Source organism: Cygnus olor, chromosome 11 (assembly GCF_009769625.2).
Source record: "Cygnus olor isolate bCygOlo1 chromosome 11, bCygOlo1.pri.v2, whole genome shotgun sequence".
Lineage (NCBI taxonomy): Eukaryota > Metazoa > Chordata > Aves > Anseriformes > Anatidae > Cygnus > Cygnus olor.
In genome coordinates this window covers 13,277,726-13,291,434 of record NC_049179.1, presented here as the reverse complement: position 1 = coordinate 13,291,434, position 13,709 = coordinate 13,277,726, and the positions used below count along the sequence as shown (strand labels likewise).

Genomic DNA, 13,709 nt, shown 5'->3' with positions numbered 1-13,709 from the left:
TCTTCGTTTGTCTATCAGGGTATAATCTGATTATTTGCTTCAAAATGTTTTCTTTCAGGTGTTTTTGGACACTGATATGATTGAGTCTGTGGTTTGGTCATTCCTCTAGCCACTGCCTGTGTTTTTCTTTTTTTCTTTTTAAAAATATGCAGTTCCTGTTTTACCGTCCTATTTGAAATTCCCTAACTGTCCTTTCTTCTCATGCCTCCATATATTAAAGGCTGAACATAAGAGCAGAAACCCAACTCATTTTGCCTAGCCACAACCACCTAAATTGGACGTCTGATTAGAACTATATGTCTGCCTGAGTAGTCAGTGACAAGAGCAAGGGCCCTACAAAAAGAGGGCTACTCAACCTAACTCAGATACATCCCTAAGCATGGAATGCGTAGTAATGCAAGGATGGTGTTTCATTTCTATTTCTATCTATAAAGTTAACTTAAATAATCTCTTTTACTTCTAGACTTTGAGGAGGAGATGAATCCAACCCTTGGCATGGTTTTCTTTGATTTTCTTTTATCCTTGAGGAAAATGAAGCTACAAGAATTTCTCATTACAAATACAGCATTACGTTCAGTCTCTTAAAATACCACTCGATTGATTTGAAATTGTTTTATGATTACTAATTAAAAAAAGCAAAAACTGATCTCCCAAATGATTTACACTAAAATGTGTTTCTGAGTGATAGGGACACTTTGCAGGTAGATTTATGGTTTTCGCCATCTGTTTTAACAAATGAGTCAGCAGAGCATTTCAAAATAACCTTCGGTTATACCCATGAAATGTGAGTTTGAATGTTCCAAGTGAATTACCGGCATGAGAGTGCTAAAAGTACTTTTTCTGGAAATAGTGTTTTACCAGTTGTTTAGATGCTCTTGCTTTTATTTGTATGGAAGTACACCAATATACATTAATGTAGTGATTCCACATACCAGAAGCTTTAGACACAGCAGGGCTTTTCATAGTATGGTAATGTAGGCAGAGGTCTTGTTGGTTGTCCTTGCACACTTTTTTGAAAAATATCGGATGAGTATTTTGTTCTGTTGCTTTTTGCTTGAAAAGGAGTTAATGAAAGTAAATGCACCAGAAGAAATTCATGGAATCAGTGAACAGATAAAATGTTACTATTTGAAATGCATAATGCTGCATAATGGATTTATATAAAGTGTGGCAGAGATGAAGTGCTCTACAGACATAATGAAAGAAACATGGATTCCTGCTTCCGTAATTGAAGTTCTTTTGTATTGATCTGTTGGGAAAGAATAGCAGGATTTTTGAACAGATTTGCTTCCCATTAGTAAATATATTTATTTGTAGCTCCAGATACTCAGCCAAGTTTGAAAAAAGAAAAGTGGGAAGGAGGATGCATTTTCTTTCATGATAATTAAATGTTATGACTGTAGATTTTTACCTCCAGAGTAAGTGAAGTTTATCTACATTTGAAAAGTTTTAATTACTTGCATACTTTACAGGAATCGCACAGAGACAAAACGTGCTTAACCTGTGAAGTAGGAAAAAATGATATAAATACGTTATATTCCATTTTTCTTTTTTAGAGTGTAACAGACTGTTACTGATAGCTTGTAGAAGTACTTGCCGGTAGTGGTCTGAAGACAGTTGCACTGTTTTTGTTCCTCAGGTCGAGGATTTGAGGTTTGGAGATCTCGTTAAGCCTGGAGCACTGGCAGAGGGATGAGTGCCAGCCTGCGTTTCAGGCTCAGGTCAGCTCTGCAAGGTGCCGCGCACAAATGCAGGAAGACTTGCAGCTCTGCTAAGTTCAGTCTGGTCCACTGAGTGCTACCAAAATGTAAATAATAAAAAAACAGCGTTGCCCAATAATTAATTCCTGCTCTAAACTCTTGACCTCTTTGGCAAACTGGGAAGTCCTTGAAGTTTTATTTTCCTCAGTTCGTACAGCTTCATTTCTCTTGGGAATTCAGCCCCGCATATCTCTACGGGGCAATGTAACTACTGTTAAAGGTTGCTGGCCTTCCTCTGCCAGCCCCTCTGAGAAGCAGAACTGTGACAAGCCCATAGGTAACCGTTAATGCAGAGGCACCTGCAGTATGCTGTGTTCTCTCAGCCATCTCCCAAGGCACACATAATGGTTATTTACAAACCTGCACTTGTTTTAAAGGAGCTGACAGCTTGCTAGGCTTTGATGGGAGAGCTTTACTTTTTCTTCGAAATAAAAAGGAAAGCTTTTCCCCATTTATGTTTGAAAGGGCCATTCCGTAACTTTGTCATCACGGGTTTCTCGTTGGAGGTAATGGATTAAAAGATCTTTTTCCCCTCCCTCTTGCCCTACTTCTGTATTACAGAAATGGCATCGGACATTCCTGGCTCAGTGGCCTTGCCGGTGGCACCAATGGCAAGTGGACAGGTGAGAATGGCGGGATCCATGCCTTCCAGAGGAGGAAAGCGCCGCTCTGGGTAAGCCATTTCCTTTTTTTCAGTGCTGAATGGAAACTATTTTTATTGAAAAACTGGAAATACATATTTGTATCTTTATTATATAATGTTTATATAGGTAAACTGTGTTATGGTATTAGTTGCTGGTGTTTTGCTGTTCTTTTCAATGTATCTGCTCTTACTGCAAGATCAAACTTGCTGATAGGGGTGGTGTTTGTTGTTTTGCACACTTCAAAGGACTTTGGGATTTGGCAAAGCATCCAGAAACAGAGTTTGGGTCTCATGGCTGTTTTTTGTGTAATGATTGTGTGTTGCCTACGTCTGTTTAATCTCAAAAGCATTTATCATTTGAATAAAGCTAATAAGATGTGTTCTTACTTGTACATGCTGACTTATCCAGCTTCATCTGAAAATTGGACCTGGAATCTCTCAAATAAATGCCTTCTGTTAATAATGTTTTCTTTACAGTCCCAGGTACAGAAATAGCACAAGTAGTTTCTCTGTTCAGATTTTGTGGTGTATGGTATCCTAAACTTCATGGGAAATGTTGCATAGTCTCCCCACTTCTGGGAGAAAGGGCCTGAATCGAGTTCCTAACCTAGATGAAGGTTCTGCTAAAGAAGAGGATTTGTTTTATCCAAATATAAAGGTTGGCATGGTGTAGCCATAGCTTTTCCACATCACATTGTTCTGTGGCAGCTGATAGTAATCTTCTGTATTAGAAGAAAAACATATCAAGAGATGCAGAAGAGCAGAAAACCACTCTCTAATACTATCAGAAATACCAAAAATACCTTTTTTTTTTTTTCACTTAACAAATGGTTGATCGCAAGTAATGGTGATTCTTTCCCAGAGATATCTCTGGTAGAAGTGTGCCTGCAAAAGAGATTGGTTAGTATTATACTTAGCCCTAAATATTACAGTGGTAGGACTTAACGGGATCGATAGTGTGAATAAAATCTTCACTGATAGGCACCTGGTGAGAAGACCTAATTCCCTGTGAGTGCTGCCCTAGGGATCGCTGGCCAAGACGTGCTGCCAGTTCTGGGTGCCTGCCCAAGTACCGGTGCTGGAGTCTTGTTCCTGGAACGAGTTGAGAGAGGAGAACGTGGACCTTGCCTTGGATGCAGAACTGAGCTGGTGTGAACTGAGCACTTGGGTTGTTTGCTCTGAGGGAGGTTCCTTTGGGCAGGACAGTTTGGAGGTTGTTCCTCTTGGAGTATGCTTCCGTATGCTGAGCTAACTGTATAGAACTGCTCTGAGAAATTCCTGAAATCTGTTTTTAAGAGGCATCCCATTTTTAATTTGAAACTGTTCAGTGAAAAAGCCTTTTCAAAGTTGCCCTCAGAAGAGAAAACAAAGCATTAACATATTTTTATTGCTACATGGCTTGTATAACCTTCTGTGCTTTTGAGTTGCAGGATAGTTGATATCTGTTTTTGATCATAAACCATGTCAACTACGAATACAAGTTTGCAAATTACTGTTACCAAGGGTTGATGCTGCTGACTGTGAAATCTTCTGATTATATTAAGTCCTGACTTGATATTAATTGAAAGCTCTGCTTTAAATGTTGCGTTTTAATATCATCAATCTATTTGCAAGGAAGCGGAGTGGGGGAGGATAGGAAGAACGTAAAACCAAATGATTTGAAATGTATTTAATATGCAAATTCAGTGAATAAGATAGTACAGATTTGCTGTTATATCCATACTGTGGTACTTTATCTGTGCACCGTAGCTCTAAACTAATAACCCTTTTTCAAGTCTGAGCCAAGGGTGCGTTTTTTTTGTTCAGTGTGTACATATTCAGGCCTGGAGGGAAAGAATGCCTGCTGTGTCTAATTCCTTGAAGCTTCTCTTTGAACAAAGTTGCAGCTAACACTTGGTCCTTTCATTACTGTCCTGGCGATATATCTTTGTACACCTAAATCCTTGGGCATTTTAGAAATGAATGCTTTGTGTCAGACATAAAGGAATATAGCTCATGAACACAGTCGCCTTTTCTAGCTCCAGTTATCTCTGAAAATTGTTTCTTTTCTCGTAATTGCTGAGGCAAGCTGGCAGAATAATTGCTGTGTGGACTTGAATGTAGATCAGTTTAAACTCATTGGCTATCCAGGAGGTGTTCTGCGGTGCAGGCATTCAGCTTCATTGACAGCTCAGAAAAATATTTTTCCTTTCTATAAATTATACCAAGCGCTTCATAGAAAAAAGTGACATCCTAGTAGTGCATAAGAGAAGCCATCGCTGTGACCAGTAACTACCGAATGTAAAGTGAAGTCTTTAGGTTTAAAGTAGTTTTAGAGGATAAAGGGGCTTTTTTGCCCTCCTTGGTTATCTGTACTCGGAGAGGAAGGGCTGTTTTTTTTTTTGTTTGCTTTTACAGATGCATTGGTTTTGTTTCAGTTCAGCACATGGTCTTGTTTCTCAGGCACAGAACAGGGAGATTTGGGGAGGAAGAGACCGCAGCCAGCAATCTCTCTCCCCGGGTGCCCCCATCTTGCACCGAACAAAGGGCTGTAGTGCAGATCCTCATCCTCCTCTCAGCAGCTCTGCCCCATCATTCCTACCTGCGCCTTCCTATACCGAATAATCGTGGCAAGCCATCTTTTGACACTGCTTGGGAGTTTTACATAATTATTTTATTGTGTTCAAATCCTCTCCCATCTCATTTTTTAACCTGTGCAGAACCACCTTGTGTTGTGAATTGTTTTTTTTTTGTATGAAAATGTTTCTAATTAAAAATCAGTAATAAAATATTTTTGTCACATTACTTTTGTTACCCACACATCTTTTGATGAAAATGTTTTACTAAGTACCTCGTACATCAGATCTTTTCACGATTGACGTGAACAGTATGAAAGAGGAAAACAAGACTTATGCTCTTTCCTCAAAACAAAAGAGCACAGTGCAGCTCTTTTTTAGTCTCTTTTTAATGGGAAATTTAAATGAAGAGAAGATACTCTTTCTGGAACTTCTGAAATGATGTCATTTGTCTTCTTCAAGGTTGCTTCGACTGCTTTGGTACTGTGCAATATATTCTATCTGAACAGAAGATCTTATCTGCCAGGGTATGAAGGGTTTGTTGGAATATTATTTTTGTGTGTTCTCCTGTGTTCAGCTAAAGGTTGCAGCTGATTCCTTACCTTTCACTTTGCCTTACTACAAAGCAGATGGGGTGGTTCTGGCAGGAAGTTAGAATCACTGACTTTAAACCTGAGTTTTTTTTTCAGATTTTTAGAGGATTTTTTTTTTTCATTTTGCACAGTGAAATGTGAAATTAGGGAACTTATTTATTAACAAAGAGGGGACAGATACATTTGCATTTTTGCAAGTATTGACGTTTTCATGAACTACATGTTCAATTTCTTATTTTTTTATCTTATTGCATTTGGAAAGAAGTCAAGATTTTTTGGTAGTTGAAAAAGGAAAGGTGTTATTTAGAGATTTAGTATGCTGCAGTCTGGCATTGCACCCTAGGCAACGAGTTTCTGCAGTGATGAGCCTGTTGTACATGTGGTAGGGGTTACCTATGGGTATTATTAACCCATCAAGATCTTATGAGATGAGAAGCTGATAGCCAGCCATTTGGAAAAGTAGGGAGTAAGGAGTAAGTGGGACTAGGCATTGAGCATGGGCAGCAGGATCAAGCCTTAAACTGTCATCAGGCTCTCTGTAATTCTCGGTATTATATTCTGGCAATAATAAAACTTAGTCTAAAGTGCAGCAGAGACAATACTTGATTTTTGAGGGGAAAATCCATTTCTAACACTCAGCTAGAGTATTTGGCTGGAAGCTAAGAAAATCTACCACAGTATGGAATCCTAGTGTATTGGAGAGGAAGAAAAGGGAATTAAAAAATGAATGCATCCCAAATTTAAGGAGTGTCTTACTAAATCTCTGGGGGAAAGTCTTTTTCCTATAGTATGACTATGTATTTTTTTTCTGCCCGTGTTCCATACACTGGAAACTCCAGCTTTATCTCAGTTGTGTTTCAGTTGCTGGTGAAACCAGGGAAGGATACGCCTGACATGATGATTTTGCAAGTTGTTCTAGCTGCAGCCAGCCTAGTGCCTGCCCAAATGTGTGCTTTGCTTGAAATGAAACAGCTCTCACCTAACATTGACTTTCACATTTTTGGCATAAGCACAAACACTGCGATTGATATAACCCCAAAGTGGGTTCTGGGCTGTTGTATATAGGCACATTATTATGTGGGGAAGAAGCAGGTAGGTAAGAGCACAGCTTCAACAAGATGATAATGCACAAATGTTAAAATACAATGAGTGTTGCAGCATATCTGAGGAAATTCAGGTTGTGGATGCCAGCACCGAAGGCCACGTTTGGGGCTAGCAGCACATCGCAGGGTCCTCCTGGCTTAGTACTTCTGCATAGGAGATGTCGCTGGCCGCTGGAGGTCGGTGTTGTTCTGCACAATGCAGCTGAGAGGTCACTGGCAAGGGAAGTGATTTAGAAACTGGGTTTGGTGATAATTAGGTGAGCAAGAATGTAATTTGTAGTGAAAATGATGATTGCATCAAACGACCAAATTAAATGTGCATCTCTTCTTAAGACTCTTTTGGGAGAATGGTTTTCTCCTTGCTTCCTTTAGAAATGAATGATCGCTATTGCCATCTGGAAAATATTACTCTGTCTTTTTCTAATGCCATTTCCAATTCCTGTGCTTATTTGCTGCTCACGTCCTGATTGTACGTAGATTGCTGTGAGTCAAATGTGTCTTGTATAGACCAGTCTGTCTTTGATATCAAAATTAGGAAGCAAGGCTGTATTGTCTAACTGGAGCACATTCTGCTGTATGTTCATGCAATTTTAAAGAGTGTTTTTATACCACTGATCCCACACTCTGAATGTATAAATCTTAATTTTTAATTGGAAAGGTTGTTTTTTTTTAATATTGAGTTAAATATTGTCACTTTTCAGGGTTTTTGCCTTTAATATGACATATATCTATTGGTAACATGAAGTAGTAGAGGCATCGAATTTGTAATTATATAAATTATATTATATTACACTGAAATGCTAGAAAGCTTCGAGTGTGAAGAAACCCAATAAAATCATTTGCAAAAAACCCTGTGATTTCCTATCTACACGTATTACATTTATGTGACTGCTCAAGTCTCTGTCATACTAACATAGCTTCTTATTAAAATAAATACACTAACACAGTAATTGTATATGGTAATTTCATATCAGATTGGTTCTTAGTCTGGCATAATGCCAGAGTCGCCCCCTTGTAATCGGGATATCTATTTGTCTACCTCTTCTTAGGGATACAAACATGTAAAAAATACTTTTTACAGAGCTTTGTAGTGACAGTATCAACAGGAAGGAGGTAATCATGCTGCGTAGTGTAGGAAAGTAATTTAGGTGACTAATTTAGGAGCTTAATCTTCCTAGTGTCTCTGTGTGATAAGTGAAGAAAAAGGTTCTTGCTTTTTGTGGCTCCCTAGAGCATCCTAACTGGAGGGCTAGGATTTGGCCCATGGAAGAGCTCGTCTCTTTTACTTAAGAAGGTCTGGGACATGAAGCAGGTAAGTTAGGTGCACAGTAGATCCACAGGTCATTTTAGGATGGCCTGGGTAAGGAACACCACAAAGTAATTGCTGCCTACAGCCAGGTAATTGCTACCTACAGCCTGGTTGGTAATTCATGTGAAATTATTGGAGATATAGGACAGGTCTAAGAGTGTGCCATGGTTACGATCAATAGAGGTGAAATACATAATCTTTTTGGCAAAGAGGCTGGGAGTCGATAACTGCTCTACCTTTAATTTCTGTAGACTTCTGTCAGGCCTTAGAGATAGCACTTCTGGCTGTTTCACAAGAATTGCATTTGTTTAATATTTCCTTTTATTTGTTGATTTTAGCAGTGTGGATTTTTGTGGAGCAGAACAGCGTGTTTTTTTGTTTGTTTTCTTTTGGTGGTGGTGGTGGTTGTTTATTTGTTTTTTAACTTGTGTTCTTTGTATTCCTGGCAGCTAATAAGCTACTTTTAGGGGGGTCTGGAGAGTATGAGCAAGACTGGAATCTACAGCCATCCCTACCCCCAGTCAAAATATAAATCAAACAGGATTGAGAACTGTTGACTTGAATGTTCATGTCACCATTGCCAACTTCATGATTACATATTTGGAAATCTTGCTTTTACAGAATGGATTTCGATGATGAAGATGGGGAAGGACCCAGCAAATTTTCAAGGTGAGCCTTTATGAAGCGTTGACCAAATTTCTTACTTTTTCTGTGGAGAAAGACAGCTGTCTCACTACTACTGTTTTATAGTCTCTGTGGATATGGGCTGAAGAAATTGCCAACAGCTTGACCTAAATTCTAGTTACAGTTTACCAGCTTCCTCTGCAAATTAGGCACACTGACAAAAATCTGCTTGATGTAGTTATTGGCTTACAAAGTTGACAGAATATTTGTGTCATAATTTCACTCTGCAGCTAAAAATCACAATTTTTCTCATTTGACATAACTTAGTATTTCAACTGCTGTAAATGAATTTTGATAATTTGATATTGCTGAAGTTGTCTTTTTGCCACTGAAAAATAATTTTACTTTGAACTTAGTTCAGATACTAACTACTTGTTAAGACAATATGACAGATCCTAGAGGCATGGGTTGTTTTTTTAAGATTCAAGGTCATTATGTACATTAGGTGTAACTGAATAGTAAGAATTGCCAAAATAAATGTTACAGTTAATGTGGAATATTCTATGCTAGAAACAAAAACAAACATCAAAACATCATTGCCATTTTTCACTTTTCCTTTTGTTCCAGTCACACTGTTTGCATTTTTTCATTAGAAACCAAGTGCCTGCACTGAGAATAGGTGCTTTGAGGCCTACTGATAACTGCCGATCATTCAGATTGTAATTGCAGCTATATAGTAGCAGCCATGTTTAAGCACAGCTGTCACTATAGGGTTTTAACAGGATGTGTTGCAACACCATAACATAACCTCCTGGACAGGACCAGCAGCACACAAGTTTAGCTGGCGTCTTTTACAGAAAGAATATACCAGTCTGTGGCATTAAAACACCTGGTCTGAGGGCTACTCTAATGTTTGGTAGATGATGTGTGTTAAGGGTTCAAGATTTGTAATTAATATGATCTGATTTTTGCCTGCATAAGCATCAGGGTTTCTAGGTACAGTTGTGCACATGAGTTGGTCTGTCTCCAGCCTGGCTTTAGCCATGGGTTGTGAGGAAAGCCAGTATTTCCATTATTTTTATTGGAGAAGTACGGTGTACAGTGCGTAGACTCCCTGATTTTAGATGCCAGATCAAAATGTGATATTTAAATCTTTAATGATGTAAAAACAAACAAACAAAACAGATTGTTCTGCTTTTACAGAGGGTACAGAAAAACAATGTGGAGATGCCCAGGGCTATGTGCAGACATCCTCTTCTGGCCACGGTTGACCTCTCAAGGAGATGTTATTTCTAGTTGTCCTCCTTTTAGGTCTTTTTCCCTTCTCCACATTGCTCACATAACTGATTCCTAACTTGTGTTGGCCAAAATTAGTTGGTTAGCAAAGAATTGCTTTTTAAAAGTTTAAGCTAACCCAGCTTGCCTTGACTGAAGTACCTCAATAATGCACTCGTAGAGGTCAGCTGGGAGACTGGAAGGGAGAAGAGAGTAGCTAGAGGCAACAGCATCTTCAGCCCAGCCAACCAGACAAGAATGAGTAGACAGCCCCTAAGCTAGCAGCAGCACTAGAAGTAGTGGTGTTAGCGTGGTGCTCCACGTGAGTTAACACACATTGCTTCTCAGGGAGTTCCAAGGCAGCTCAAGTACCTGCATGGCTTCCCACTGTCACCTGGAGACACATGCATGTACTTCTCACCTAACAGCATGTGGGCATTCCTCATTGAATCTGTATTTTTGTTTAAAATTGTTCAGGCACAGTATGTTCTCAGAGCAGAGTCAGGTGGAAGAAAGTGACATTTTCACTTGAACGTTTTGAGGGTGTTAGTGCTAAAACAATGTAGAAAGGAATGTGCCTCAAGTCTCGCTTAAGCTTTGTCATAAGAGTTTGGATCAGACTTAGTGAGAAAGGAAAATATGAAGCCTCATAGAGGAACTTGCACATTTGTGGTACTTACAATTACTTTTAACTCATTTCAGAGGAGAAGTTGTTAATTATTAGTTTTTAGAAGAGAAAAGATGCTTAGTTATGCTGTGTTTCCTTATCAAGTAATAAGTGAAAGCTTCATAGGCTCTCTGTAGTAATAAATTACATTGTTTTGGAAAGACATAATTCTAATACAAAATCTCACTGGTCTATTCTTAACCAGTAATGCTCTTCACTTGTAGAAAACCCATTAGCCTCTTAACCTTTTTTTTTTATTATTTTTAAATTTTTTTATTTTCAAAAACTTACTTTTTCTGTTTTGGAAAAAAACATTTTTGGTTTCTCCAAAAGTAAGATTTTTTTTTCAAGATGCAAAAAATGCATCTTTTTGTAACTACTTTAGCAAAATCTAATTTTGAAGGATTAGTATGTTTTTAGGAAAGGGAAAGGAGCATGTCATTTTTTTAGTAAAACATCACATTGGTGCCTGTCTCTGGGACAGCACTTCAGAAGCAATGAAACTTCAATCCTGTGGGGCTAAAGTCCCATTGATCTGGATTTCCTCCATAAAGTTGACAGTGATACACCACGAGTGTCTGTTTGGGCATCTAACTTCTGTTGATTTGGGAGAGAATGAGATAACTGTTTACTTCTAGATATTTATGACAGTTTTAATTTCACTTTTATTTACCTAGCAGTTTCATCTGCCTGCCTGACTTTAGCCAGTCTTACCAACAGATGGTACATCATAGATACCTACCAGAGCTTTTTTCTGAAGGCATCCCTATGTATTGCATTGCACTTAAGTGTGTGTCTGTGCCCTCCCATGTTATCTGTAGACCATCAGTGCCCTCTACTGAAAGGAGGGAGTTGTGGTTGCAATCTGGGAAAGATACAGCTCATTCACTTCCAACACAGCAATGAATATTTCATGGGCTGCTGCCGATAGAAGCTCAGTGGTGTTTTCTGTAATGGTGCTGGTTGTTAAGTTTCCCAAGCAATAAGTGTACGTCAGAGTGTCTGCATAAATCCACTGAAATATGTCTTCAACTTGTTTTAAATGTACAAATGAAGTTTTTGAATCAGCATGGCTTGGAAGTTTCATTAAACTCCACATTTTCTTTGCTTTATTATTTTCATGCCCTCATTTTTCTTGCTGTTATTTGTAATAGTTTGCAGTTGTGAACCTCTTTGCTTTCTGCTGTGTGTTGACTTTAGTACAATGTATAACACTTGTGAATTTACTTGCTATCTTTTGTTTATAGGTATGATGGTGATCAAATCTCTGGTGATAAGGAAAAGTTTGCAAGGTAGGCGTGTTCCGTAGAGGTCTTCTGCTGAGAGAAAAGAGGGGAATGGTCATATCCAAAACATCTCAGTATTTGTGCATTAGCTTAGAGAGCTGGTTATTTTGTTTCTAGGTGGGAAGATGATCAAAGTACTGCTGACACAGAAAGGATGGCCAGGTATGAGAAAGGAAAATCAAAAATGGTTTGCCCCCATTTTTATTTTATATGATGCAGTTCTGACTGTCAGAAGGGTTGACTGATCCAAAAATGCTTGAAGTCAGAAACACTAATGCTGGACCAAAGTGGGTTTGGATCAGCTCCCACAATCTCCTAAAATGTAATGTGCCTCCAAAACATCCACACAAAAACAAAGCTAGAATTGACAGAATTAGGACATCATCCTGCACATGTTTATGAATGCCAGGGTTCCCTGGGCAGGCCCTTTTGGAAAAGGAGCACAGCCCATTTTTTTTCTTTTAAGAGTTTAAATTTGAACTAGTTTCAGGAAAGTTTCAGGGTTTTGTTTGGTTGAACCTTTTCATGGCCAATTGGTTAACATACTATTACTTTTTAGTTTTTATGATCATAAATGAAATGGACTATTGGATATTCTTCTCTTTCTTCTCAGGAAGTCCTGCAGTCTGTTTACTCCTTATAATGGTTGTTTATAATGATCACTAGTATCAAAATACTTCAGTGGCAGACAATGGAATATGTATTTATAAATGTAAAATGTGTGTTGAATATGTGTGTTCTTTGTCTCTCTTGTCTCTCAGCCACCATTTCTGTGAAAATGCTGAACTTAGACCAAGCTTTCATCATGTAAAAATGCATTTTTCTTCCCCTTGTCCGTATTTATCTTCATGTATAAAGACTTGAACACACACGCTCTTACGTACATGCACACTGTCACACAAGATGTTCTGCTTGTGTGTATACGGTCTGACTCCCACAGTCAGTGTTCTCTCCCACATCTGTGCAGACCCACACAAAGGCTGTGTATCAGCCATTTGAAATGGAAAAGTTTATTATTAAGTTGTAAAGTAGTTGAAGAGTGTGCCAAGCCTTTCATGATCACTCTTCATAACATTCAGTTCCAAAGAATGTTGCAGTTTCTTTTAAATTTGTGTTTCTGTACTGATCAATGCGGGTGGACTCTCCATGTGATCACCTTTCACATCTTGTTGGATCAGCCAGCGATCCCACAAGAAAATGCCATGCACAGCTCATTGAAATCAGTGGAAGATGCTGCTTTGACATCTGAAGCATCACATACCTGTTGTGTACTTGTATTTAGCTGCCACCTGACAGGTACAGTATCTGAAATATAAGTACTAGACAGAGAAGTATTCTAGGTCCCTTTGGACTGTCACTTCTGTGTTTATTGGTGAAATTCCTTGATAGCGATCAAGCAGTGGTGATTTACAGTAAGGGAGAACTGAACTCCCAGATCTTCAGCTCTGGCAGAATTTGGTGACTGTCAATTTTGAGAATTCTCAGATTTGCCTCACCAGCTCAGTCATATGTTTTCTATAAAAGATCAGAACGCTGGAGCTCGGCCTGAAGCGGGGCAGCATCAAGTACTGCCATTGTTACTTCCCTGCTGTGTTAGATTGTTCTTGTACATAAATTCTGATCTTTGTCTGACAAGCCAGATGTTTACTTGCTGTCTTTTGTATTCATTTTATTTATTTACTTTTTTTTTGGTATGTACTTTTATACCATATATGGTCCCAGTCCTGTCTGATCCTGTAGGCCTATAGCGTCTCCCTGCAGGCCTGTGGCTTTGTATTGGGATGTGGGACTTTCCACAAAGCATTACAGGACTGGAGACCTATGTTGTCCTTAAGTGGGTGGTTGTGAGTGTGTTTTTATTTTTTTAACTGTCAGTCAGAACTGACTCTTACTC

At 38.7% G+C, this 13,709-nt stretch overlaps 1 protein-coding gene across 8 annotated transcripts in view; it reads left to right on the top strand.

Annotated features, from left to right (window-relative positions):
- Window positions 1-13,709, top strand: part of ARNT2 (aryl hydrocarbon receptor nuclear translocator 2) — a 107,526-nt gene that overhangs the window by 22,620 nt on the left and 71,197 nt on the right. For 3 of the 8 annotated variants that reach the window (XM_040569678.1, XM_040569683.1, XM_040569684.1), the window contains exons 2-5: window positions 2,322-2,433; window positions 8,585-8,632; window positions 11,777-11,821; window positions 11,933-11,977. In XM_040569678.1, coding sequence (XP_040425612.1) covers window positions 2,322-2,433; window positions 8,585-8,632; window positions 11,777-11,821; window positions 11,933-11,977 — 250 coding nt within the window. Of the gene's footprint in view, window positions 1-1,639; window positions 1,808-2,321; window positions 2,434-8,584; window positions 8,633-11,776; window positions 11,822-11,932; window positions 11,978-13,709 lie in introns of all 8 variants that reach the window. The other 5 variants (XM_040569682.1, XM_040569686.1, XM_040569685.1 and 2 more) reach the window with 4 other exon arrangements.